We start from the raw sequence: 27,809 nt of genomic DNA on the forward strand, positions 1-27,809 counted from the left end.
GGGACTGGGTACTTGGTCTCTCTGATGGCCTGGGGCTTGAGCTACGGGGCCATCTTGGGGTAGCAAAACGGGCAGTTTGAGATGCAGCTGGAGACCTGGGCTCCAGACCCGACTCTTGCATTTACTAGCTGTGTGACTTTAGACAGGCCACTCAACCTCTCTGGGCCTCAGCTTCCTCATCTGTTAAATAAGGGAACGTAACACTATTTACCCCCAGGGCTTGGGGGAGGATTGGATGGGAGGCGTTTTGAAAGGGCAGAGTGCCATATAAACAAACGTCAGTCATGGTTCTGGCAGCGACAAAACTGATTGGCGTCCTACATTTATTACAATAAACAGGTATAAGTCTACTCTACCACGGTCCCAGCAGCCCTGAGGTTACCAGTCTATCCTGTGGCCCTGGGGTCAGACTGGGGTTTTCTTAACGGTGGGTTTCCTGGAGCTCCTTGGCGGCGGGACATTTGGGTTCGTCACATCTCAAACGTGGAACCGCATAATCTGCTAGGCCCAGGGGTCTGGGTTTCAGGCCTCTGTCCGTCATATGCCTGAGGGTGTATCCGTCACTGGGTAGTTTAAAAAACAGCCCCTCGCCCCCCACACTCCCAAATACAGCCTTGTGCAAAACACCAGTCTCGGAAGCAACACGCTGCGGAAACAATCTTTTAAGTCCTACAAAAGCAGCTTAGCGTTTTGACACAGACGAACCGCACGGACTCACGGAGGACCCGGCGGGGCCACGCGGGGCGGCCTTTCTAGCTGCATCCCCCGGGCTTCGAGAGCAGCAGGCTCTGGCTGGATTTGCTGGACGAATCTCTCTTTAGCGTCTCCCTCTCTTGGCCCATCCTTGGGGTGGCTTTTCTGGCTCCAACCTTCAACGAGCAAGAGAAATGAACGCGCTAACTCTGTGATTGCGTTTCCACTCAAATGGTGTGTTTTCCCCCCACTCAAAATAAAACTCATCTTAAAAAAATCTATAGTCTGTGGACACATAGATATGAGCGAAAGGAAGCCAGCGCGGCCCGCCGCGTTCGTGCTGCCCACGGTCAGCCTGGCGAAGGGAAGCCTGGCGTCCCCCCTCCAGGTGTACGGGTAATGTTCGCCCCTCTATGTCCCCGGGGCTTCTCGGGATGGGCGCGTTCACTGTGTTGCAGGGTCCCTCTCCTGAAAAGTGGTTACCGAACTGCAGGTCGTATGTCTCTGACGTCATAGGAGGGACAATGAGGATATTGGGGGGCGTCCGGTTAGCCCTTTTCTGAGTAGTGCCCCCCCCCAGAGCCATGTGTGTGGCCCTAGCCCTGGTCATAGTTGAGCGGACACTCGGCCCCGGCTGGGCTTTTAAGGGGAGCTCTGCCAGGATTGGGGGTTAATGGGCTCTGAGAGGTTACTGGCTCCCTGAGCTGGTCCTTTGAACTGGGGGACCTTGAGGGCAGCAGGGATACAGAGAGGGGTGTGTGTGTGTGTGTGTGTGTGCGTGCGTGTGTGTGTGTGTGTGTGTGTGTGTGTAGGAGACATGGTGCCTGGGATCCCACGGCTCACCCGGTCTCTTCTGAGGCCAGACTCTCTTTCAGCTCTGTTTCTTATGAGATACTCTCTCCGGTATCCTTGTAAGAGCCCCTTCCCTCTGTCTGAATCGGTTTGTATTAGTTGCAACCCAAAAATCTCTCTCCCTCTCTCACGGTTTGGCACCTCCTGTGGATAGACTATAACCTGCAAGCTTTACAGCAAGCTTCAAATTCCAGCCCTACTTCCTGTGGGTTGACTCCCCTGTGAGGACACAATACCCCTGGGGGAAGAGGGCTGTGGGTGGTTGCATTTCAGCTTTGCCACTTACAGCTTTGCCACTGACTACATGGCCCTCGGTTTCCTCATCTGTCAAGCAGGGACCAGAGCATCCGCCCTGTCTTCCCTGGGGGGCGAGAGGAGGTTCTGGGTAGATTTCAATGGGGGGGGCTGTTGGACCACCTCTTGAGCTCCTTTCACCTCTGGACAGGCGTGGCCAGCCCCTCCGGAGCCCGGGCCGCGGCCCGCAGGAGCCCCGGATGTGTCCTGAGGCCGTGTGCAAAATCTTTTCAGGGCGAGAGGGCTGGCGTCTCTCGGAACTAGCCCACAACGTGTGCCGCGGTTGGAACGCCGGGGAGGTGAAAACAGACGGCAAGTGCTGGAAACTTTCCTCTGGAAACCACCTTCCCTTTACAGCCCTTGTTATTTCATTTTCAATAAAATCGCTGGCTGTGGATGGTTCCCAAACGCCAGGGCCCTGACCCGGTGTGGGGCTGGCTGTCGGAATCAGAGCCAGGAAGTTTGTAAAAAGGGCCCTCTGTCCAGGGTCTCCTGCCCCGAGGTCCGCCAGCAGCTTGGGGGTTTGGCCCAGTTTTTTTTTTAATTCTCACCTGAGGATATTTTTCCCATTGCTTTTCAGAGAGAGTGGAAGGGAGCGAGAGAGAGAGAGAGAGAGAGAGAGAGAAAGAAATGCTGATGTGAGAGAGACACATCGACTGGTTGCGTCCAGCATGTGCCCTGACCGGAGCCGGGGACTGAACCTGCAACCCAGGCATGTGCCCTTGACTGGAATCGAACCCAAGACCCTTTGGTGCGCGGGCCGACACTCTAACCACTGAGCCACACGGCCAGGGCGCCTCCACTTTCTTGGGTGGCAAGGGCAGGGCCGCAGAGGGCAGCTGGCACGGGTGACTGGGAAGAGGGAGAGATGGGGAATGAGAGATTTGAAACCGCAAATGAGGGCAGGAAGGGCAGGGAAAATGGGGCAGGGCCCCCCCCGAACCCGGGGGCCTCAGGTGATCACCACGCCTTCAGCGTGGAGGTTTGGAAGCCTCACCCCTAGAATGAAAGGCCCGGGGTAGAAGCCAGTCATTGAAACAGCGACACCCAGGTGGACGTTTTAAAAAATCAGATTAGACATTTTTTCCTGTTCACTCCCACCCCCATGAGATGTTAATATTAGGGACAGCACTGTACATGTCTGTGGTTATACATCTTAAAAAAGGAATTCTGCCCTCTTAGGGGTAGTGCCGCCCCACTGAGGATCCACGATCGAATCCCAGCACCTGGGCGGAACCTGGACACATCGCCTGTAGGCTCCGTAAGTGTTTGTTGCACGAATAGGTGCCTGCAGAGTATCTTTCTGTTTACTTTTCCACCCCCAGTGCCTGGCACGGCATGTGGCTTAGACGAGGTATTCGATAAATATTTGTTAACTAGGAGATTTTCCTCAGTAGCATTCAGCTGACAAATAATTATAGAAGACTGTTAGCCCCAATGAAAATCAAATCAAGTCAGCGAATGGCGTTTTGGGGGACAGAAAACAAAAGCCCACAGGACCCCGGAAAGGAAGGAGCTGCCAGCCTGAAGCTTGCTCGAGGTGAGACCCCTTCCTGAGCGGGCCGGGCGGAAAGAGGGGATTTTACGGGCCCCGCCTCCCTCTAGGTGGCCGCCGTGACTCCATGCCCACGAGGACTCAGGCACACTGCGGGGGAAGGAGACCCCGGGGAGAGCCACGCTTTGCCAGGAGCCTGGAGGAAACCCTTCTGTGCCAGGAGGCCCTAGACGCCGAGCCTCTGAGGGCGGGCGGGAAGCTGGCGAACCGGGAGCTCAGGCTGCTCTGGGCTGACGCCCCACCATCTGTCCCGCCATCCACGCACACCCCGTTAAGAGCAGAGGCGGCCTGCAGTTCCAGGGCCCTTCACATCTCCGAGAAACACACGTTCCTCCAACGCCGAAGGCACCGGGCCCACCCGGTATCTCCCGTCATCTTCCATCCCAGGCGGTCCTCAGACAACGCCCAGCTGCGGGTGGCTTCTGCCTGGGCTCAGCCGTGTGGACGGACGAGTAAGTGACAAGGCTCCCACTCTTCCTACTTTGCAGGGTGACAAGGGTCTCGGATGTCGGGGGTCCCTCGGGACGCTCTCTAGCCCCCTGACATCCTGCTCTGGGGAGTGACCACCCCTCTGGTCTTAGAACAAAGATGCTGGTTGAAAAGAGGCTTCTATTTTCCCAAAACATTCCTTACCTAGAATCATTTGCTTTCCCCCCAGTGCTAATTTCGTTGTCTCAGAATGACGGTGGCCTTTCATCAAACTCAAATATATCTCCTCTCTCTCATCCAGCGAACACGTGTTTGCGGCCCGGCGTCCGGGAGCCTGGCTCCACGCCCTGCGAGGCGGGAGTGCGGCGGCTCAGCCCCGGTTCCTGGGCTGAGTCACGAGCGGAACGTTTCAGCGGGCTGACGATTTCAGGCCTGATTCTCAGCTCTTAAAAAAGAGTGTTCTAGAGGATGCTTCCTCGAAATTCAAGAGAAACGGCGCCCGAAGCGTGCCAGGTTTGTTACCTGGACGTTTTCTACCTCGAGGCGGGCAGGCCGTGGTCACCTGGGTGTGGGATCTCCTACTTAGCTGTGTGGCTCTGGACAAACTACTCACCGTCTCTGAGCCTTAGACACCTCATCTGATTACTGGGGATGACAATACCCACCGCAGAGGGTCGCTGTGAAGGTTAAATGAGGGGATGCCCAGCTCCGTGCCTGGCGCGCTAGATACTCGGCACATTACAGACGGGGGTCCCTGACGGCCGGTCCCCGCGGCCCCCCGACTGCTTCCTCGCCTCTCCTTCAGCTCACCTGGAAGTGTGGGTTCTGCATCTTGTTTTTCATGGTCTCTACAAACATTCGTCTCTTTAATACAGAAAAAATAGTGACAAAATTTAGCGCATGATCCTCTTTGACTTTCGCGTTGAAGAAAATGGGTTTTTCTCAACTTTCGGATGCTGCCCATCGGGACGGGCTGGTGGGCCCTCCCAGGCGCGGGGTGAGGGGAGAGAGTGGGTCTGCGGAAGGGGGCGTGGCTTTGGGGCGATGCTGCGCTGTCCCGCTGAGCCCCTTAGGGATCCCTGCCCCAGATTCCGGGGGATCTGAGAGGAGGAGGCTGGTCCCCCGAGGGCCCTGGAGTGACCTGTAATCCTCTTGAGGACAAATCTGCTTCTGCTGGAAACAGGGCCTCCCAGGTCAGGGGAAGGCTGGAGTCCTGCAGCGGGGTCCCACCCAGGCACGATGACACCCACAGACCTGGAGCTTCCCCTGGGGTTTGTTTACTGTCTCAAGACCCCAAATCTCAGGGGCAGTTCACTGAAAAATGAGCAGCCCCTGGGCGCTGGGGAACAACAGTGAGGGGGAGCTGGGGCCTCCCTCACTGACCGGCACTGGCGGGTGACCCCGCGGGGCAGCAGGAAGGGGATGTTCTCACAGAGCCCTGAGCGTCCACGGGGCCACCACCTGCCGCCTACGGGGCCAGGGGAGTGAGAGGGATGGAGTGGGTGGGTGGGGAAACCAGCGAACCCCACACCCAGCACCTTCTGAGGGGCCAGGAGGCTGCAGGCCTAGTCACTATAGCTTCCGAGTTTCCCAGAGAAGCCAAAGTGAAGCAAGCGCTGCATTTTGAAATGTTACTTTAAAAAAAAATAAAAAATGCCATGAGTCCAACGAGAACACCTGTGGGCCGCCGCCCTGTGGCACCTGCTTCCGAGCCTCCCCTCGGTGTCTCCCTGGTGCTCGGGAAATATGTGTGGGTGGGGTCGCCAAGTAAAATGCCGGACGCCCGGTTCAGTGTGAACTTCAGGGTTTTTTAGTGTAAGTAGGTCCCACGCAGTATTTCAGACATACTTGCAATACTAAATAACTGCGCTGTCAGAAATTCAGATTTAATCAGACATCCTGTTTTGCTTTGCTTAGTTTCACCCCCTTTTAATTCTGGGAGCCCTGCTGGACATTCACAGAACTCACAGAGGAGGGAAGGCCAGCTTCGGGGAGGGGGCACAGCCGCTGGGAAGTCTCTTCCCTCCCCAGGAAAGGCTGCTAACTCCGCTCTCAGAGCCACTCTTTCTGAAGGCTTAGGGCCTGTGTTCACCTAACAGGTGCCGTCCAGGCATTGTCTGTGGAGGTGGCCTTGAGCCTGGGGTGACTCAAGATTTATCGCAAACTTAGTTGAGAGCAACTCCGATCAGAAGACAGTCACATCCAAATTCCTGGATATTATTAAAGCAGAGCTTTTAAACCAAAGCTCTTCCTTCCTTTTTTGTTTTTGTAGAAAAATTTCTTGAAAAACTTGACATATAAAACAGATAATGGAGAGCTGCTTTCGTGGAAGATGTGCGTGTGCGTGTGCGTGTGCGTGTGCGTGTGTGTTGAGTCACACCCTTCCATGGCACCCGAGGGCTCCAGGGAATCCCAGTTTGAACAATGCTCCATCGTATGGTGCTGGGTTAGAGCCCATCACTGGACAGCTGAGCGCTGAAGGGCAGAGCCTGGCCCCCGCACACCTGCTCTCCCTGGACTCACTGGCACGTGTGCGACGACATCAGTCTGTCTCAGGAGCTGTTTTCAGACGTGGCCCAGCCCACGTCTCATCGCTATTCTTAGGGATGCTATTCACGATGTCACACAGTGTCCCCATCTCTAGGGAAAATCCAGCATCGTCTTTGTTCTGAGAACACGTCTGGGCATCGCCTGCTTCTCATATCACGGGCACCGTGAACTCTGCACCACGCTGGGCGCCCCACTTCCCGTGGGCCATCGAATGCCCACAGTCGAAGGAGGCTCCCCCTCTGGCAGGTGAGGTTACAATATCTGGCACTTTCCTGCTCATTCCTGGCTCCACTTTGTACCCATTTTCCCCTTTCTCTCACCCACTTGTTTTGCTCTTGGGGCAGGAGTTCCTGGGGTTGCCCATCAGCCAGAACTGGACTTGCACGTCCCCTCTGCCCCCTCTCGCCTCCAGGTACTGGGTCAGATGCTTGCTCGTCCCTTAGGTCACTAGCTCAGATTGCAGGCGGGGGTGGGGGGGCAGGGGGGCCGGGGGAAGGGGAGGGAGTGGAGGGGTGTGGCTGCTCCTGGGGCCGCACAGGCGGGTCAGAGGACCCCTCCGTACCTGCCTCTCTCTCTCTTTGAAGGCACAGTTGCAAGGTGTTGATTCCTTTGCGTTTCTCTGTTCGTGATCCTCTAACCGTTCCTGGGTGGAAACATCAGGTGAGCAAGAGAGCGTTTAGTGTGTCCCCACCTGTCCCATTCTGGGACACACCTCCGGGGCTTCTAGGAGACCTGAGGTTTCAAGAGTTGGTGGGCAAACGATGGGGTATGTGTGTGTGTGTGCGCGTGTGTGAGGGTCTTTTCCTTCAGCCATCTTCTGTGCCACCCTAGCCACGTCTTACCTTTCCATCCTCTCTGGGCCGGAGGGGCCCCCCCATCCCCCCCATCCTACAGTGCATCTGCCCATCTCTACTCTGTGGTCAAAAACGCACAAGTGGCCCCAAGGGAACAGGATCTTAAGAACACCTGGGCCCAAGAGAACCTTGGAAAATAGCAAGTTAAAGAATAGTGACGATGCCCAGCCGGCATGGCTCAGTGGCTGAGTGTTGGCCTATGAGCCAGGTCAGGGTTCGATTCCCGGTCAGGGCACGTGCCCACCTAGCGGGCTGGATGCCCAGGGGGGGTGAGCAGGAGGCAGCTGACCCATGACTCTCATCATCGATGTTTCTCCCTCTCTCTGAAATCAACGAAAACATATTTAAGAAAAAAAAAATAGTGATAACAACGATGGTATAAGAGCACCTGCTGGGCGGTCCTACCTGGCAGCTGGCATTTTAATTCTCATCTCAAGGATGAGGGACGTTATGGCCCCGCCCCCAGCCAGGATTTGATTGGCTGGAGATTTGACTGGCAGGTGGGTGGAGCTGCTTCCCCAGCCTGGAGCCGCAGGCACCCTCCAGCCTCACTGCAGGGTGTGGAGCCCTGAGAAAGGGCTGAGGGGGCTGAGAGGGGCTGAGGGGGGGCTGAGAGGGGCTGAGGGGGCTGAGAGGGGCTGAGGGGGGGCTGAGATGAGGTGGGGCTGAGATGAGGCTGAGAGGGGTTGAGAGGGGCTGAGAAGAGGCTGAGAGGGGTTGAGAAGGGCTGAGACGGGGCTGAGACGAGGCTGAGAGGGGCTGAGAGGGGGATGAGAGGGGGCTGAGAGGGGCTGAGATGGGGCTGAGAGGGGGCTGAGATGGGGCTGAGATGGGGCTGAGAAGGGGCTGAGATGGGGCTGAGATGGGGCTGAGATGGGGCTGAGAAGGGGCTGAGATGGGCTGAGAGGGGGATGAGAGGGGGCTGAGATGGGGCTGAGATGGGGCTGAGATGGGGCTGAGATGGGGCTGAGATGGGGCTGAGAAGGGGCTGAGATGGGGCTGAGATGGGGCTGAGAAGGGGCTGAGAAGAGGCTGAGATGGGGCTGAGATGGGGCTGAGAAGAGGCTGAGATGGGGCTGAGATGGGGCTGAGAAGGGGCTGAGAAGAGGCTGAGATGGGGCTGAGATGGGGCTGAGAGGGGCTGAGAAGGGGCTGAGAAGGAGCTGAGAGGGGCTGAGATGGGGCTGAGATGGGGCTGAGAAGGGGCTGAGAAGAGGCTGAGAAGGAGCTGAGAAGGAGCTGAGATGGGGCTGAGAGGGGCTGAGAAGGGGCTGAGAGGGGCTGAGAGGGGCTGAGAAGGGGCTGAGAGGGGCTGAGAAGGGGCTGAGAGGGGCTGAGAGGGGCTGAGAAGGGGCTGAGAGGGGCTGAGAAGGGGCTGAGAGGGGCTGAGAGGGGCTGAGAAGGGGCTGAGAGGGGCTGAGAAGGGGCTGAGAGGGGCTGAGAGGGGCTGAGAAGGGGCTGAGAGGGGCTGAGAAGGGGCTGAGAGGGGCTGAGAGGGGCTGAGAAGGGGCTGAGAGGGGCTGAGATGGGGCTGAGAGGGGCTGAGAAGGGGCTGAGAGGGGCTGAGAAGGGGCTGAGAGGGGCTGAGAAGGGGCTGAGAGGGGCTGAGAAGGGGCTGAGAGGGGCTGAGAGGGGCTGAGAGGGGCTGAGAGGGGCTGAGATGGGGCTGAGAGGGGCTGAGAAGGGGCTGAGAGGGGCTGAGAGGGGCTGAGAAGGGGCTGAGAGGGGCTGAGAGGGGCTGAGAGGGGCTGAGAGGGGCTGAGAAGGGGCTGAGAGGGGCTGAGAAGGGGCTGAGAAGGGGCTGAGAGGGGCTGAGAAGGGGCTGAGAGGGGCTGAGAGGGGCTGAGAAGGGGCTGAGAGGGGCTGAGAGGGGCTGAGAAGGGGCTGAGAGGGGCTGAGAAGGGGCTGAGAAGGGGCTGAGAGGGGCTGAGATGGGGCTGAGAGGGGCTGAGATGGGGCTGAGAGGGGCTGAGAAGGGGCTGAGAGGGGCTGAGAGGGGCTGAGAAGGGGCTGAGAGGGGCTGAGAAGGGGCTGAGAGGGGCTGAGAGGGGCTGAGAGGGGCTGAGAGGGGCTGAGAGGGGCTGAGAGGGGCTGAGATGGGGCTGAGAGGGGCTGAGAAGGGGCTGAGAGGGGCTGAGAGGGGCTGAGAAGGGGCTGAGAGGGGCTGAGAAGGGGCTGAGAAGGGGCTGAGAGGGGCTGAGAAGGGGCTGAGAGGGGCTGAGAAGGGGCTGAGAGGGGCTGAGAGGGGCTGAGAAGGGGCTGAGAGGGGCTGAGAAGGGGCTGAGAGGGGCTGAGAAGGGGCTGAGAGGGGCTGAGAAGGGGCTGAGAGGGGCTGAGAGGGGCTGAGAGGGGCTGAGAGGGGCTGAGAGGGGCTGAGAGGGGGCTGAGAGGGGCTGAGAAGGGGCTGAGAGGGGCTGAGAGGGGCTGAGAGGGGCTGAGAGGGGCTGAGAGGGGCTGAGAAGGGGCTGAGAGGGGCTGAGATGGGGCTGAGAGGGGCTGAGAAGGGGCTGAGAGGGGCTGAGAGGGGCTGAGAAGGGGCTGAGAGGGGCTGAGAGGGGGCTGAGAGGGGCTGAGAGGGGCTGAGAAGGGGCTGAGAGGGGCTGAGAAGGGGCTGAGAGGGGCTGAGAAGGGGCTGAGAGGGGCTGAGAGGGGCTGAGAGGGGCTGAGAGGGGCTGAGAAGGGGCTGAGAGGGGCTGAGAAGGGGCTGAGAGGGGCTGAGAGGGGCTGAGAAGGGGCTGAGAGGGGCTGAGAAGGGGCTGAGAGGGGCTGAGAAGGGGCTGAGAGGGGCTGAGAAGGGGCTGAGAGGGGCTGAGAGGGGCTGAGAGGGGCTGAGAGGGGCTGAGATGGGGCTGAGAGGGGCTGAGAAGGGGCTGAGAGGGGCTGAGAGGGGCTGAGAAGGGGCTGAGAGGGGCTGAGAAGGGGCTGAGAAGGGGCTGAGAGGGGCTGAGAAGGGGCTGAGAGGGGCTGAGAAGGGGCACACGTGCCTCTCCAGCCGCACCCATGGAAAACCCAGCCTTAAGCTGTTCACAAAGGGTTTCCGGGCCTTTTCTTGGCTGTAGCCTTAGCTGTACTCAGCAAACAGAAAAAGAGGTTCACAGAGGAGCCGGGGCTTCGGGGGGACGGGGCTTGGGGCTGGGGAACCCAGTGGCGGGCAGGACGCGCTCCAAGGAAAACACAGGGCGCCCGCCTTCTCGCTCCCCACTAGCAGCCGTGCTCGCGGGGTGCCAGGCGCTGTGGGCCTCATGCCCTTGTGCCCTCCCAGGGCCCCCACGGAGTAGACCCCACCACAACCCTTTCGGGTTGCTTTTGTCGAGGACCCTGAAATACACAGGCTAAGCCCCTTACCCGGGGCCCCTCAGGGCCAGAGGTGGGGCTTGAACCCCGTTTGCTTGAGTCCTGAGTCCCCCTGTGGAAGGACTGATGCTACGGTATCTCCAGTGAGGTGGGAACTGGACTAGACCAGGCGCGGCCTGGGCCACTGGCCCTGTCACCCTGTCGCGTGGACGGAGCTGTGGGCCCTGGGGCCCTCCAGAGGCCCCTGGAGGCCAGGAAATGCCCAGCACGGGGTCCCCTCAGCGTTTTATAGCGAGTGTCACTTTCACAGGCAGAGGTGTCAGCGTGGAAGCAGGACTTTTGATTCTGGGAAGTTCTGCTTGGCAAAGAGATGCTCAGACATTAAAGCTACAAACTACACTGTGTGTGTGTGTGTGTGCGTGTGTGTGTGACTGTGTGAGTGTGAGAGTGTGAGTGTGTGTGACTGTGTGAGTGTGAGAGTGTGAGTGTGTGTGACTGTGTGAGTGCATGTGTGACTGTGTGTGACTCTGTGTGTGTGTGCATGTGAGTGTGAGTGTGTGTGTGTGAGTGTGTGTGACTGTGTGTGTGACTGTGTGTGACTGTGTGTGTGTGTGTGACTGTGTGTGTGGGCATGTGAGTGTGTGTGTGACTGTGTGTGGGGGGCATTTCTGAAGCTCAAGGTGAGTAATTTCATCTCCCAGGGCTGCAACCAGGCCACTCCTATGAGCGGGTGACATTTTATACAGGAGACTGAAAAAATAAAAATAAATAAGGCTCTTCGTGGGAATATTAGGTGTAAACCTTAAAACAAAAAGGAATTCTAATGTCCTTTCACTTCTATTTTAAAAAGAAACATACAGTCCTTGGAAGGGCTGGATGAGAGACAGATGTATACAAGTTCCCTTCAGAGTCCAGCAAAACTTTAAAATTTATCGTTTTTTGGTGGAGCGTGCTCGGGGGTCAGCCTGACGATGTGTCTCTCTCACATCGATGTTTCTCTCTCCCTCTCTCTGCCCCCTCCCCCCCACTCTCTCTGAAAAGCAATGGGAAAAACATCCTTGGGTGAGGCTTAATAAATAAGTAAAATAAATAAAAATTTATCATATTTCTCCTGACAAACAGTAATTTCTGCCAACATACTAATAACCAACTTTAAGTGCAAACCTAAGCCCTGGTATAAAAACCCTGGAGTCATGGGGAGGGGCGGGGGAGGGGGCCGTGCCCTGGGCGTGGAAGGTGGACGGGGGCTGGGGTGGGCAGCAGCTGTGAGTGGGAATCCTGCTCCGGGCCGAGCAGCCAGGCAACATTACTCTCTGTCGGCCTCAGTGTTCCCCTCTCCCAAATGGGCTGGCACTGGCCAGCATGCCTTGCAGGGTCGATGGACGGAGGACGCGTGTGCTGCGTGGAGCTGGTGCCTGCCACTCGGTGTGCTCTGGATAATACACGCCGTCGGTGATGGCATGTGCATGGCCCCATCGTTGCCTATATTGTGAATTCCATAAATTTGAAAGTTCCCAGCTCTAGCTCTTCTGGGGTCCCTGTCACAGGTTCAACTTGGCCATTTCAGACCCTTCTCCACCGAAGGACGTCCAGTGCCTGCATTGTGCATGAGCGAGGCAGCTCATGAATAATGCATGTGAAGCCTGATTATGTAAATCCTCAGGTTTTCTTACATTTTTAGCCAGCACATGACAATGGCCCTTTTTGGGCCCTTTGCTGTCCCACTCTGTGGTCTGGTGTCCTCGCTTTGGGGCCCAGACTGCCAAGCTCTAGGGGACACCTCAGAAGGGGTGAGCCCTCCAGAGGGCACATCAAAGGAGAAACCAGAGCTCGGCCACCGGCCGGCTCTCCCTGGCGCTGCCTGGTGAGAAAGGAAGCTGTCCTCCGCCTGAGGCAGCCCCGTGACGCACGCAGGCAGAGGGCTGTGATGTTTAATTTAACTCAAAGAGCAACGAACACTGGAGACGCCACATCCAGTGCTCCCTGAGAGCAGGCGGCCGCTTTCGTTTCTGGGGCTAACGCCAGGGAGCCTGCGGTTGGGAAGGTTTGCGGGATGGGGGGCAGGTTTCTGAGTCAGCGCTTTACCTGTCCGCTCCACACTAAAGGACAATTTCTTCAAGGACATCCATCCATCCCTGTCCACCTGTCCATCCATCATCCACCATCCATCATCCATCCATCCACCCACCCACCACATATTTACTGGGTGTCTCCTACGTTCTGGGCAATCAGAACAGCAAAACCAAACCTCTGTTCTCCGAGAGCTTAATCACCTATGTATCCCCAGGACCTGGCAGAATAAATAAAAATACGAATAATAGCCACTATTTAAAAAAAAAAAAAAGACAGATGAGTTTCAGAGAAGTTAAGAAACTTGCCTGAGGTCACACAGCGAGTGGCAGATGGAGGCCTTAAACCCAGGCGTGTCCGATGCTAAGCTACTCTGCCACCTTCCTTTGCCCGGATCCCCCGGGGGCCTCGCTCTTCCCGGAGCCTGGGGGGCCCTCACCTTCTGCTGCCGCATGGCCCTGTTGATCCGCCGCTCCTGCTGCAGCTGCAGCTCCGCGCGCCCCAGGGCCTCCTTCAGCAGCGCCGCCTCCTCCGCCCCCTTGTAGACGTCGTCCTCCAGCTTCGCCACCTGCGTCTGGTACATCTGCACGGACACCTTGCTCTGCCTGAGCGTGCGGGAGAGAGAGCCCCTTACCCCCATCCGTCTCAGCCACCGCAGGCGTCCCGGGCCCGGGAGACTCTCCGCTGACTTAGTCTTTTCGTTACCCGAGGGAGAGAGTCACAAACCTCGGGGGGGGGGGGCTTATTCGAGAATAAGCAGCTCGAATCGGCTGAATGGGTGAAGGGGGCGCAGAGGGTGTGTTACTGGCCCCTCCCAGAGAGGGCAGGGAGACCCGCGGCCACTGGAGACGTGACAGAGCTGTGGGAAGCCCACAGATGCGGGGACGAGGGACAGATTCACAGAAGGTGCAGCTTACTCATCGGGAGAGAGCAGAGGATGGGGGACCCCCCCCCCGAGCACGTCGGTGGCCGTGGTCTCACCGAGAGACCCGCCACTGCCAGGCCCAGTCACCGTCCTGCCCCCCCATCTCAGTTATTTCACACCCAGGCCCGCGACCCCCTGCCCCGAGGGTTAGCCGGGAGAGCGGGGGGCCTGGGCTTCCCGTGGGGACACGGGCGGGACCTGAGCTGCTCAATGTCCTTCTCATAGCCTCGCAGAAGCTCCTCCTTTCTCTCCAGCCGGTTCTTGAGCTGGGTGATCTTGTCGAACACCAGGTCGAGGTCCCTTTGTCGGAGCTGGTTGACTCGCTGCCTCTCCTCGGGGGACAGGTGCTTCATGGACACGCGACCTGCCATGTCCTTGATGTTCATCAGACTCCCGAGCGTGGCGCTCAGGTCCAGGTACTGCAGGGAGGGCGCCGTGAGGGCCAGGCCGGGCCGGCCGCCCGGGGGCAGGCGCCTAACTCGGACCCACTCCTTGTTGGCAATCGCAGGGGACAACAAACACAGGTTTTGGGAACGAGTGCAAGGGGGGTTTTTAGTGATACTTTCATTTTCTCCACGTCGGTGTACACTAGCCCTCTAGAGAACCGAGGGGGAATGTGACAGCCGTAGAAACGGTCATTCTTCCCTGCAGGGCGCCCAGGAGGCGGTTATGCCCCGCCCGCCCCACGCGGGGCCACTGCAACAACCAGATCTGCGCGCAGGGCTGGTCTTTAAACTACCCCGCGGTGCCCTGGCTGGTGTGGCTCAGCGTTTAGAGCACTGGCCTGTGCACCGAAGGGTTGCAGGTTCGAGTCTCGGCCCTGTTGGGGGACGGGGCACAGGAGGCAACCAATCCATGTGTCTCTCTCACGTCGATGTTTCTCTCTCTCTCTGTCTCCCTCCCTCCCTCCCTCCCTTCCACTCTCTCTAAAAATCAATGGAAAAAATATCCTTGGGTGAAGATTAACACACACAAAAATCAAACTACGCCAGGGTTCACACTGACGGCAGGGACGGGGCTCAGACAGGAGGCTGTGTACGTACCAGCTTCTCGCTGAGATCCAGAGCCTCGGCCACGTCCATCTTCCCCGACTTCTCGGGGGCCAAGCTGGCAAGGCCGTTCTGAGCCTGAAATAAAAAGAGAGTTAAAGACTCTTGGCACCCCACGATGGACTTCTGCACACAGAAGCTAAAACGCTGCGCAGTTACCGGACAACCTGGCAGCCTGACTCATTCCAGAAGGTACGTCATGCTTGCACAGGTGGAAGACCACCTTTCCGTTTGAGCACTGGGCCCGGGGACGCAAGGCACTGACCAGTCAGCACAGACAACGGCCTGTCGGGAGGGCCTGGCCCCGGACCACCGACAGGCACGGCCGAGCCAGGGGCACAGCCAGGGCCGCCCTCACGCCCGCCCCCTCCACGGGTCGGTCACGCAGAGACAAACGTGATTCGGTTACCGCTCGGATCTCTATTTTCGAGAGAGGTGGCCAGTCGGGTTTCGCGTCCAGTATCTTCTGGACGTTTTTTCCCATTCGGAGAGTCTTTAAGTCTAGAAGCGATTCATTCACGTGGTCCTTGTCACCTGGAAAAGAGACCACTGAGCTTCAAAAGGAAGGCTCAGCAGGGAGTCATTGCAGGTGACGGCCACCGCTCCTCTTGACTGGTCTCATCCGAGGTCACACAGCCAATGGGAGGCTGTAGACTCAGAGGGGCAGGGACGGAGCCCGAACCCAGGCTCCCGGGGCCCAGCCCAGTGCTCCACCAGCTGCAAGCTCAGCGTCCGCAGAGCCCTATCCCCGCTGAATGGGGTCTTCTAGGGGGTTCCCCAAGGTGAGCCCTGTGCAGTGTTGGTCCATGAGAGTTTCTGCCAGGACACAGTGAAATAGGAAAAAGTAGGACGGCCCTGGCCAGTTCGCCTCCGTGGTTAGAGTGTTGGCCCGCAGACTGAAGGGTTTCGGGGTTGATCCCAGCCTGGGTTGGGGGGCGCATGCGGGAGGCAACCAATTGGTGTGTTTCTCTCACATCGAAGTTTCTCTCTCCCTCCCCCTTCCACTCTCTCTGTAAAGCAATAGTGAAGATTAAAATACTAGTAATAATAATTTAAAAAGTAGGAAATGTATGGTTTTTTTCATGAAACCCTATTTATTTAATATAGAGTTATGCCCTTGACTCAGAGATCATGTCTGCCCATAAATTTGTTTTGCATTACGACATCCTCTTGGCTATGAGATGATAGGGAGAGAAGACGGTGGTCCCGGCCCATCGGTGACTTCCCACAGCGAACCCTAGAGTCCGGGGCGCTCGGCTCTGAGCCCGGAGACCGGGAAGGGGGCGCTTACTTGCCGAGCAGGTCGTCTCCAGTTCTTTGATCCGGGCCCGGAGCTCTGATAAGGCCTTTTTCTGGCGCTGAATGACTTCCTCGTGCCGGGACCCCTTGCACTTGACCCCCAGGTCGCTGAAGGACTGGTCCTGCGGGAAACCGGGCGGACAGCAGTGTTACTGGGGGGGCGAGAATCCCTCTCTCACGCTCGGAGAAACGGGGCTGTTCACGGGGGGCAGAAGCCCTGTCACCGAGCACTTTGAAAACACCGTTAAGGGGCTTCAGCAGAGAAGGAGTTTACATCTTTCGCTTCAAATATAAATTCACGTCCAGGAAGGCTTCCAACTCTCCTCCCGACTTAGCACAGCTGTAAACAGGAGGTGCCCTCTAGGTTCCCTCCCCACGTTTTGTTTATAAGTGTGTCTTTCTAAGCTCGGGTTTCCATATGTTGTCATTCTGGTCTCCTCTCCAAACGAGGCATCAAGTTCTGCTCCGGAAGGGGCGCTTTTACTACGTATTGATTTAAAAATCTGTCTTTATTGATTTTAGAGAGAGAGGAAGGGAGAGGGAGAGGGAGAGAGAAACAGCAGTGATGACGGAGAGTCATTGACCGGCCCCTGCTGGGGACTGAGCCCACAACCCGGGCATGTGCCCTGACCCGGGATCCGTACGGGGAACCTCTTGGTTCCTGGGTCGATGCTCAACCACTGAGCAACACTGGCCGGGCCAGAAGGGGCGATTTTAGGTGAGAACCCAGCATGCCTGCTTCTTAACTGGTAATAGGGATGGTGGGCTAATATTTGCCAGGGGTGATTTGATGGGCGGGCCCTGGGCTGGGCTGGGCTGGGCTGGAGGAAGGAGAAGCTCCCCCCGAGACCCCGGGGCCTAGGCCAGCGCCGTCCGCCAGAACTTCCTGCGATGTGGAAACACTCTGTGTCTGCGCCGTCCGACCGGGCAGCCGCCAGCCGCGGGGCTACGACCGGGTTTGCCAAGGGCACAGACAGAAAAGGCCTTTTCATCTTTAAGGGCCATGCGCCCCTTTGAGATTCGGCAGAGCGCAGGGTTCCTTCCTCCGGAAAAGTTCACGTGCACACAAGGAGTTGCACACAACTTCTGGGGGTTCAGGGGCCCCCCGGGAGCCCAGCCACGGACTCCAAGTTAAACAACACTCCTCTAGGGTAAGCAATTCGCTCGTTCACGCATCCGTTCATTTCGCAGAGATTTACTGAGCACATCTGTGCGCCAAGACTTCCTCTAGGCTCTGGGGGCCCAGCAGCGAGTGGAACCAGCAAAGTTCCTGCCGCCCTGGACTCCAGGTCCAGTGTGGGAGACAGACAGTGAGGGAGATGAACATGGAAAACGTGTGGTGGACAGTGGCAGGTGGGGAGGGGAAAACGGAAATGGGGTGGGGCGTTGGGAGTGGGTTTTGGTTGTAGACAGAGCTGCTAGGGCAGGTCCCAGTCAAAATGGCAAGAAAGGGAAGGAACTGACAGCTTCTTATAACAATTTTAAAAACAACAATTTTGGTTCACCTCATACATTCAGAATATGTGTGCGCCTGCTTGTGTGCATGTGTGTGCATGTGTGCACGTGTGCACCCGTGTGTGCACGTGTGCGTGGAGGGGAGGGCAGGACGTGCTGGCCCCGGGGTGGGGAGCAGGGCACCGAGGCTCAGCCACAGCCCCTCCTCCGCATGGAGAGCCCGCCTGAGCCCGACATGACCCAGCTCCAGCCCTCTGGGAACTTGCTTATTTTGAGATGAGGGAGATTCTTTCTCACACAACCCTGCAGCCCTCTGACCCCCTGGCTTCGAAAGCAGGAAGTGGCCGGAGCGCGGAAAGCATCCCGAGAAGGAACAAATACTTTCCCCTTTTATCTTGCAGGCCCCCCTTCCCCCAATCCTGCCCCATCAGGGAAACTAACAATCCTGGCGGCCGGTCAACAAGCCGCCCAACTGACACGTGCGGAGTCGGGGCTCCGGTGTGGGCAGAGGCCCTGTGCGCCCTTCTCTGCGCCCGCCACGGGCCTGGCGCACAGCGGCGCTCAGCGGGGGCTGAATGAGTGACCGTGGGCCAGGCCTTGCACCGAGCGCGTGGGGCTCCAGCAGGAGCGAGGCCTGCTCCCTTCCCCACGGAGCTCGGCCGGTGCACCTGCTGCAGCCCAGCTCCGGGCCACCCGAGCAGCAAGGAGACACTTCTGCTCAAGCGGTCTGGGCAGCGACCAGTGCCAAGGACAGTGGCTGAGCCAGGGAGCCTTGAGCTCGAGCCGTGTGGCAGCAGGAAGGCATCCAGGGGGGAGCGGGAAGGTGGGATGACACGCTGGGCCGTTTCCAAGAGCAAATCCGAAGCCCGTGAATGACACACCCTGCTCTCCAGCTTCATAAAGCCAAGGAGTAGTGACATCCGGGGACTCCGGGAAACCGGGGCCTCCGGGGAGCACCGTACCCACAGCCAGCCAGCCTTGGACAGTGGGAGCCTCACAGTCCCAGCCACGGGGCAGAGCGCGGGGCCACCTTCCAGGGAGGCGTGATTAAGGCTGTTCTCGCTCAGACACACTCCCGCCCCGTTGCTGTGCGGCTGGGACTGCAGGCCCACAAGGGCTTCTGGGAGGGCGCCCGAGAGGAGTCACCACGGGACACCCTGGAGCACAAACGGGGCTGCTCTCAGGGAAGGCAGTTCAGCCGCATCGAGCACAACTTAGGGTGTCCCCCGGGCCCGGCAACTTCGCATCGAGGAATTTGTTCCACATACGTGTGAGGGTATTAACCACAGCAACGTGCGAGAGCAGAAACCACCCAGACGTCCATCGGCGGGACTGCTTGGACGGCAGGGACGCAGGGGAGCCCTATGCAGCCGCGAGAAAGACACACGGAAGGTGGATCTTACAGACTTACTTGAAAAGATGCCCAGTAAATAGTGTTACGTGAGGGAAGAAAACCAATTTTTAGAATACATATAGCTTTGTTTATTTTGCAAAAAAAAAGATTAAATAAATATATGCACACGGTGGGGCAAAGGTAGGTTGACCGTTGTGAGTACACGGAACTCAGGTACTATTATTTATTAATTCTTATGTTATTTTCCATACGGACAACTGTCAACCTACTTGTGCCAACCTCCTGTATATATAGGTTTGTGTTTGCAAATAAAATGTCTCTCAACAGCCCCACGAGGGGAATTAGGGGCTGTCATTTCTCCCACTTTCCAGACCAGGGAACTGGCTCACGGCGACCTGAGGTCACAGCTCTGAGAGGAGCCAGGCAGCCGGGACCAGAGCCCGGCGTCGCCGCCGCAGGGCCGTGGCTGGAGGATGTGCGGGGCCCGCCGCGCACCTGCCGACCTGGGGGCGGCCGCAACCTCCGCAGGCGGCAGACGGAGGCGCGGGGCTCCTGATTCTCCCCCTCACGCGGCACAGGGGCAAGCGCTACTTTTGGAACGAAGGAGAATGTTTTCTAAAGCAGAGAAGGCCACCGCTGGGTTCTCTCTCCCTTCGCCTGCCCTTCCAGATGCCCGGGCAGGGTGGGCACTCACCGCCTGGTTGCTCATGAAGATGTCGGTGTGGACTGGCTCTATCTGCACCGAGATGTCGCACTTCTGGGTCGTGCTCCGGGGCTTCTGCTGACTCTCCTTGTGCGGCGGGAGCCTGTGCTTCTCCTGGGAGGCTCTGGGGCAGAGGTGGCGGGCGAGTCACTGGGCTGCAGAGGCTCCGGAGCCACGAGTTCTCCACGTCCCCCCCCAGCAGGACAGGAAAAGGAGCTCCGTTTTTGCAGGTAACCAAAGTCTTCCAGCCTCCAAGTCTCCTGCCCACAGCTTGCTGGAGAAACGGTCTCCGGGGACTGGCAGGAAAGTGGCACCTACAGGCCCTCGCTTCCTACCTGGGCCTGTGGACACCTGCTGGGCCACTTATGGGGCATTTATTGTGGGGGTGCTGCTTCTTACTCTCTTACGTGTTAGCCCTTCCACTTCTCACAACAATCCCATGAACTGGGGGTTCTCCTTGGCCATATGACAGACAGAGACAGAGACACGCAGCGATCTGCCGGTGGTCATGGAGCTTGTAAGGGGAAATGCCCGGCTTGGAACCCAGACGGCCTGGCTCCAGCCTGCAGTGTTAATCTGCTTCGGCCGCGAGCCACAAGGCACGAGAAGCGACAGGGTCTACACAAGACACCAATTTTACTAAAACTTTCTTGGGTAAAACATTTTTATGTCAAAATATGGATAAGCTATGGATGAAAATGCTAACTCACACGTATTTTTAAGACAAATCCATGGGATGCGGATATTTTATATTTATTTTAAGCTGACCTCTGACACCCCTGTCTATACATTTGTTTAACAAATATTTATTAATTTCCCCATGTGCTAGGCACTGCGTGAATGCTGGGAGGCAATGCCAGGCAAGGTCTGTCCTCACGGGGAAGGCAGACTATTAAATAGGCGATGAACTCAGCCTGACTGAGAAGTTAGGTTAGGTGAAGTGCTGGGGCTGAGGGACCCCAGGCAGAGCAGGGGACCTTGTCTATGTTTGGGGATGGTGAGTGACAAAGGGCTTCCTAGAGGAAGGAGCATTTAAGCTGAGACCTGTCATCTGGGATATTGGGCAGGAATGTTTGAGAAGCACAGAACTAAGCAAAGCCCTGTTTTAACTGAGGAGGTTGTGAATCAATGAAACACGTCATTCATTCATTCATTCATTGTGTATCCATCCATCCACCCATCCATCCGCTCATCTACCCATCTACCCATCCATCCACCCATCCACCATCCATCCACCCATCCATCCATCCACCCACCCCTCTCTTCAATCAGCACTTGCTAAACCCCTCTCTCTGTGTGAGGTTCCGGGGTACCTGGGTGTGCCTGGGCTCCACAGCCAGCAGAGCCCCACACACCTGAGTGCCTCCTTGAGGACCTCCAGCTCCCTGTCCTTCTTCTCCACCAGGCTGGTCATCTGGGCCATCTTTTCCTTGAGCACACTCAGCTCGCCGCTCTGCTGTTGGACCAGGGCCGCGTTCCTCTCCAGTTCCATCTTCTGTTTCTCACTGAGCTCCCCTGGGAGAGACAGGAAAGCTGGTGAGCGGTGCCCTGCCTTGGGTCTCCGCTAGGGCCACAGGAGGTCTGCCAGGGTGCGAGAACCACGAGGAGGGCCTGCCCTCCAGGATTCTCTGGGGGCTCCAGCAACAGCCAGGAGGTCGGCTTGCGTCTGAGCAAATAGCACACAAGCAGCCCCCCTTAGTGAGCGCTGGCTCTGTGAGGACCGAGTGCTCCTGCCTCACCCCATTGTTACACTGCAGGGGCTGTCTGCCCCCGCCCAGGTGCCTGTGGCACTCCAGGGCACTCGGGTCCACTTTCCGCTGCCTGCTTCTGCACCTAAGGGTGTTCTAAGGCCTCTGGGATCTGCTCTGCTCATGGGTCCGCCATGTGCAACAGCCTCCAACCAAGGACAGGTGGAGACGAATACCCAGCTCAGCTCCCTCACCCTCAGACGGGCAACCTGAAGCTCTGAGCTTAGAGCTATTTCGCCCTCTCTAGGTGGCCCCGATGTGCCCATCAACTTTAGAAGCAGGTGGGCTGCAGGTGATTTTGCAGCTGAGGAAGGGGACCCCAGAGAGAACACCTGGCCCTGGGTCCCAAGGCTGGTGGGTGCAAGGGCCAGCGCAGGCTGCCAGCCCCAGGAGGGAGCCTTCGCTCCCAGAGACACGTTCTCAGTGGTAGAGGAGATTCGCCCCCAAAAAGAAGGTCGTGCTTCACCGCAGAGGTCCAGGGCCCTCCGGGGAGCGTCTCCGTGGCCCCCTGCTATGGAGTCAGTGCCATGGCAGGGACAGAGCTTTCGCTGGCCCCGTTACAAGTGCTGTGACAGCCCAGGAAAGCAGGGCGGGCGGGGTTTTGCAGGCCACCTTCCCACCCCGTCAGCCCGTTCCTTTCCTTTCTCCAAGCGGGTGAGGCCGTGAGGGGACACAGGCGAGCGCGAACCTCTCAAGTCCGACATTCGGCCGTGGGCTTCCGTGAGGTTCTTCCTTAGGCTCACGATGACCTCCTGCTGGGACAGGATCTCCTTCTGAGCGGCCAGCAAGTCCTCTCTGCAATTCACAAGAACAGGCAGGGTCAGGCCGACCCGGCGCCGTGGCGTCTCGAGTGCCCGGGAGGGGCCGGGCACGGATGCGGAGGGGTGCCCGTCGGCGACGGCCTGCGAGGCACCAGCAACGGGGAAGGGCGGGCACGTGCCTCAAAAACTCTCACAACAAAAATTCACTTTGCTGCACTGTCGTTAAGAGGCAAACATCCAGGCAGAACCCAGGGTCCGGCTGGGTCCCTTGGCGGCTGCAGTGTGACTTGCACGAGGGCGGGACCTCCTCCTGCTCAAGCGGCTGTCACCTGACTGATAGGCCCGTGGCCTGCTGGTCTTTGGTGGAAAGAGGAGGGAAGGCTATTTTTTTTTTTTTTTTGGTGGGTCAGGGATTCTTTGGAGACGAGGGAGGAGGGAGAGAGGAGCCGAGTGCGGCTTCTCTTCTCTCACCAGCTTCTTCCAGTTTCTGATGGAGCTGGGCTGGGCTGCAAGCGAGAGGCTGGTGTTGCCAGAGCCCTTTGTGGACGGGTGGCCTTTGGGACCCAGATCCGCGGGGGGCACGGGCCAGGTGAGAGGACTGTGGCTCCTTCCCCCACCGCGCCTCAGAGGGCAGGACGGGGTTGGCATCACGAGGCTCAGGGTGGTCGACAGGACGGCGATGCCCGGTGACGGGTGTTCCACGGGAAAGGGCCCACCTAACAGGAGGAGCCTCGGCGGGCTTTCCGCGGGAAGGACACGGGATGTGCTTCTGAGCAAGTGTGAGGCGCCTCAGCCCTGAGAGGGGCATGTCATGTGTGTGTGCATGTGTGCATGCGTATGTGTACATGTGTGTGCATGCGTGTGCGCTCTGGGGAAAGAGCTGAGGTCTTGCACCTCTCAAAGAGGGTTATGAGCCCCTGGGCAGGAAGTAATGTCATTCCATCTGAGTTCAGGCTTTTCTTATATAGACATTTGAAGGTAGAGCGTGTGTTTATTACGGAATAAAGCAAAATACTGGCAGGTTGCTCGTCAAAATATAAAGATTGGTGATCATTGGAGTGGAAATACCTGTATATGTATATCCATATATACGTGTATATGTCTGTCCCTCATCTATCATCTATCTATCTATCTATCTATCTATCTATCTATCTATCTATCTATCTATCTATCTATCATCTATCATCTATCTCTGTCTGTCTATCTATCTATCTGTCTATCTGTCTATCTAGCTATCTAATCTATCTATCTATCATCTATCATCTATCTATCATCTATCTATCTATCTATCAATCTATCTATCTATCTATCTATCTATCTATCTATCTATCAATCTATCTATCTATCATCTATCATCTATCAATCAATCATCTATCATCTACCTCATCTCATCTCTGTGGCTTTAACTCTTCCAACTCCAGGATGACACTTTAAGACTCACGGGTGTTCACAAGCCAATGAAGGAGGACAGGGAGGAGCCACGTGGGTACTGACTCTCCTCCAAGTCACGGCCACTTGGTGTCTGTAGGGAGCATTCTACCAGGAGTCGGTGAGGAACTTTCCAAAATGTGAGGCTGGGTATCCCCACTTTTTGGGGCTTAGGAGCCCTGTGACACTAGACTTTGGACCTGGAATTTGGCTCAAGGATCAGGCTGGGGGTTTTCCTTCTTGCCAGCCTCCCTGAGTCCCTTCCCGAGTCCCGTGAGCACCTTTTCTTGTTTATATGCTGCTTGGGGGTGTCTTTTCCCAGCCATGGGCTTTGTTTCTCTGGAAACTGTCAGCTCCTAGAGGCTGAAGGTATAGACTTTTGAGCTGGGAGAGATCTTCAAGGTCATTCCGTCCAACCTCTTAACTTCGAGCCCCCTCTAGGCCTTCTCCACCAGGTGGTCTCCACTGTGGGAGCCCCACTCCCGGCTTGCCTCCAGCAGGTACTTGGGGAAGGCGGCTCACCATGGTATTAGCTGGCACTCACCCAGGGCGCTCTGTGCGCCCCGCACAAACCTCCTCATTTCACAAACAGGGAAGCCGAGGTCCGAGAGCTGACGTGACTTGCCCAGGGTCACACACCTGGAGAGGGCTGAGCTCGGATTTGAACACAGATCCACCCAGGTTTTTCCATGACACCCGCCTGAACTTGCTGAAGGAATCGAGAAATTCAAATCACAGCAAGGCCCTGGACCCGACTCCCTTTCCCAGGTTCCGACAACGTGGCCGGAAGCGGGAGTTTGGTTGGTTGGGCCTCGCTCGCTGGGGTGCGCACCGGGGAGGGTGCTTTGGCCCTGACACCCCTCTGGGTACTCACATCAGGTGGTCGCACACCGAGCCTTTGGCACTGCTCTCCAGGGGGGGCGCTGCTGGCCGGTCTTGCCGTGTCTCCTCCCGGGCTGAATGAGAGGGACAGGCGAGTGTCATCACGATCCTGCGACTGACGCCTTCCTTCCCGCTGCTTGTTAACCTATCGGCACACCTGGTCCTTCCCCCGCTCATAAACTCCTGCTGCACCCCACAGCCCTCCCACCTAAAGGGACCCCCCGAGTGTTCTGTGTCTCAGTCTGGGGACCCCCTACTCCCATGATGAGCTCATGAGATCCTTCCCGCTGCCCTGTAAGGCAAAGATCGTCAACTCCACACAGACGAGCGGATGGGCACAGGGGTGACGGAGCCTGTGCCCAGTCGGCAAGCTGGTGAGAGGTGGAGCCTTAACCCCTGGGTCTCACCTCCTGCCAATTCCCTCCTCTCCGCTCAGACAAGGGTCTTGTCCGGTCCTCACCGCCCCTTACTCCTGAGCCCCTGCCTTCTGGCTCCACGCTCACCCCTCCGTCCCACGCTCACCCACTCATGTATTCATTCAACAGTTCAGTGCTGTATGGCAGGCACTGATCTACATGGGGGGGGGGTGTGACAAAGACGTGCCACTCTTCAGGTCCCAGCTTGTGTCCCTCCGGCCTGCACCTGGCTGGGAAACTGAGTCCTGCTCCATGCCCTTGCCACGGTGCCCCACGCATCCTGGGTCACCCGTCGGGGTAGTAATCTGGTGAACTGTGGGGACCCTGCCTGCTTGCCCATCCCTCAACCCTCAGTGCCTAGAATGAGCTTGAAACGTGATAGACGCTCACTTAGGAGTCTTGCGCGAGTGAACGCGTGAGCTGAGCCCTGACGGCTCGTCCACTGGCTGGAGGCCAGGACCCCGGTGCTCGACCAGGGGTGAGCCTGCTCCCCCTGGGGGGCATTTGTTAATGTCCGGAGGCATTTTAGGCTGTTACCCTGGGGCGGGCGGTGCTACTGGCATCTGGTGGGCAGAGAACAGGAAGGCTGCTCATTGCCTTAAGATGCCCAGGGCCGCCCCACGACAAAGAACTAACTGGCCCCACATGTCCACAGTGCCGAGGCTGAGAAACCCTGGCCCGAGGCCTTTACTTCCATAACCTTCTCCAAGTGAGTGGAGTCAATGATCCCTGACTTAAGAGTAGCCGGAGGGCCTCTCCCAGCAGCTGGGGTTTTTGCAGCGAGATGTGTCACCGTGGTCATTTAGGGCAAAGAAACGCTGGCTACGCTGAGCTCTGTTTCGGCCTCTTTGGTGTTTGTCTTTGAAGAAACGAGCCCTGGCTGGTTACGAAAGTGCATTGGACAAAGTCACAAGTTGCTGATGGCAGAGGGAAGCCTTTGAAAGGCGCCTGCCTGGGAGGTTTCTGTGTAGGAGAGTCGCTGCCCTGATGAGTGGCTCCGCCAGCGCTCAGGCCCCGGCAGCCCCAGCGCCGGCGCCTCTCCGGCCGCCTGGCCGGGCACAAAGGCTGTCGGACCGGCCGCTGCTGCTTCTGCCAAACCTGGGCCTTGAGGCCGCCGAACCTTGTTGTGCAGCAAGAACCAAAGGGGCTCCAGGGACCACGGGGCTTCTCCCTGCGCGGAGCCCTCTCCTTGCCATCAGCCCCTGGGACCCACGGGACAGTCAGGACCCGCCCCAACACCGAGGGTCCCTCGTGGTCCCTTCGGACCTACCTGGGTCAGTGTCCTTCAGCGTCTCGATCTCGCCTTCTATTTTCTTATGGTGTTCGGTCACTTTTCTGAGCCTCTTCTCTAGATTCACGATCGTCTTGGAGTGCTGCCTGACTTGCTCCTTGTATCCCGCGACCACCTCTTCGAACCCGCGTTTCTGGGACTCCTGCTCCTCCTGGAGGGTCCTGAGGGTCTGCTGCTGCAGCTGGACCCGCCCCTCCATCATGACCTGGGGACGCGGGACAGGGCGGCTCAGGCCGAGGCCCAGAGGCCCCGGTCGGAACCGCGCGCTCAGGGCGCTGTGGCTCCCGCCCGTCTCTTACCAGCTTCGTCTTGGCGGTTTCCAGCTGAGCCAGTGTTTCGTTCAAGTTCATGGCCAGGCTCTCGGCTTTCAGGGTCTCGGCTGCCTTCGTTTTCTGAGTCTCTTCAACCATGGCCAGGGCGGCGTTGAGCTTATTGTTCAGAGCATCTTCTCTCTGCGCTTTCAAATCCATTTCCTAGACAATCGACAGACATCCAATCAACAGACACGCGGGAAAGAGCATTCGCCGGCCCCCCTCCCGTTTTCAGACGCGAGGGGACCTCTATTCTGTCAATGTTCTGTCTTTTCTTTTTAAGTGTCCAGTCCGCGCTTTCCCTGGGAGGTTCCAGAGAGTACAGGACTCTCTCGGACTCGGCTGACACCGGTCCCCTTGAGCGTTCTGGCCTCTGAGGTCAGGCCTGTCACCTGGAGCTCACGGAGTCAGTTTTATTTCTCTGCTCTGGGTGAGCCCTTTACATATTTGAGGGGGGCTCCACGTCTCGCTCTCAATCTGCTCCCCAGGATAAACATGCCGGGTTCCTTCCCAGGACCCGCCTTCAGGACATTCCTCTGCGCTCCTCCGAGGTTTGGGCACTGGGATGGCCTCCCCTCCCCGCTGGGGCCCCGGGCCAGTCCCCAGGTCCCTGTACACCCCGCTGATATTTTAAAATCTTTATTGATTTCAGAGAGAGGAAAGGAGAGGGAGAGAGAGATAGAAACATCAATGACGAGAGAGTCATTGATCGAGCCCACAACCGGGGCCTGTGCCCTGACCAGGAATCGAACCCCGATCGCCTGGATCCTAGGTCGATGCTCAACCGCTAAGCCATGCCCGGCCGGGCCACCCCGCTGATATTTTAGAGAGAGTGGAAGGGAAGGGGGGGAGAGAGAGAGAAACATCGATGTGAGAGCAACACATCGGGTGGTTGCCTCCCCCACGTGCCCCGGGACCGAGCCTGCAACCGAGGCAGGTGCCGCTGACTGGGAATCGAACCTGCGACCCTCCTGTCCGAGGGCCGACGGACGCGCTGACCGCTGAGCCAGACCAGCCAGGGCTGGTCCTGATCTGTTCACTGTCTCCACAGTTTTGTCTTTTCCACAATGTCACACGGCTGGACTCAGACAGCACGTAGACTTCCCACAAACACTGTCCACTCTGGTCTAAAGCACACTCTGGGGGTGCAGCGCCGGGCAGTCTCCGTTGGGGGCGGTGTGAACTGGCGAGGCCTTCCTGGGGGGCCATTTGGGAACGTGTATCCTGAGCCTGACACCGTTCACACCCTGGACCCCGTGACCTGACTTCTGGGAGTTTATCGAGAGGACATAACCCCGCGCGCTCACGGGGATGGGGCGCGGGGTGTCCCGTGAGCGTCTTCGAGTCGGGCCGGGAGTGAGCGGCCGTCCCAGCGCCCGACCACAGCGGACAGGAAATGAATCGGGGTCCACCCGACACCGTGCCAACCCTGGTCGCCCCTCAGCGGCAGGCCGGGGAGGGACGTTCCACGACACGGAGGCGTTTTTATGGTACACGAAGCGAGAAAGCGGCGCCCCAGCCGGCACGCGCAGCTTGAGCGCGTGCGTCACTGAACAACAGCTCGGTATCTGTCAGCCTCGGCGACGGCCACCGACG

General features: G+C 58.0%; 1 protein-coding gene across 1 annotated transcript in view; it reads right to left on the minus strand.

Annotated features, from left to right (window-relative positions):
- Positions 1–752: 752 nt before the first annotated feature.
- FHAD1 (forkhead associated phosphopeptide binding domain 1) overlaps positions 753–27,809 on the minus strand; it is an 80,574-nt gene continuing 53,517 nt past the window's right edge. Inside the window, exons 20-33 of the mRNA XM_087820775.1 lie at positions 26,202–26,375; positions 25,882–26,107; positions 24,188–24,269; positions 21,813–21,919; positions 20,732–20,891; positions 19,368–19,500; positions 15,857–15,986; positions 14,975–15,099; positions 14,560–14,643; positions 13,715–13,935; positions 13,031–13,196; positions 6,936–7,016; positions 4,634–4,687; positions 753–869 (exon numbers count right to left, since the gene is read on the minus strand). Coding sequence (XP_087676901.1) covers positions 753–869; positions 4,634–4,687; positions 6,936–7,016; positions 13,031–13,196; positions 13,715–13,935; positions 14,560–14,643; positions 14,975–15,099; positions 15,857–15,986; positions 19,368–19,500; positions 20,732–20,891; positions 21,813–21,919; positions 24,188–24,269; positions 25,882–26,107; positions 26,202–26,375 — 1,860 coding nt within the window. The remainder of the gene's footprint in view (positions 870–4,633; positions 4,688–6,935; positions 7,017–13,030; positions 13,197–13,714; positions 13,936–14,559; positions 14,644–14,974; positions 15,100–15,856; positions 15,987–19,367; positions 19,501–20,731; positions 20,892–21,812; positions 21,920–24,187; positions 24,270–25,881; positions 26,108–26,201; positions 26,376–27,809) is intronic.

Source organism: Miniopterus natalensis, chromosome 9 (genome assembly GCF_054644295.1).
Source record: "Miniopterus natalensis isolate mMinNat1 chromosome 9, mMinNat1.hap1, whole genome shotgun sequence".
Taxonomy (NCBI): Eukaryota; Metazoa; Chordata; class Mammalia; order Chiroptera; family Miniopteridae; genus Miniopterus; species Miniopterus natalensis.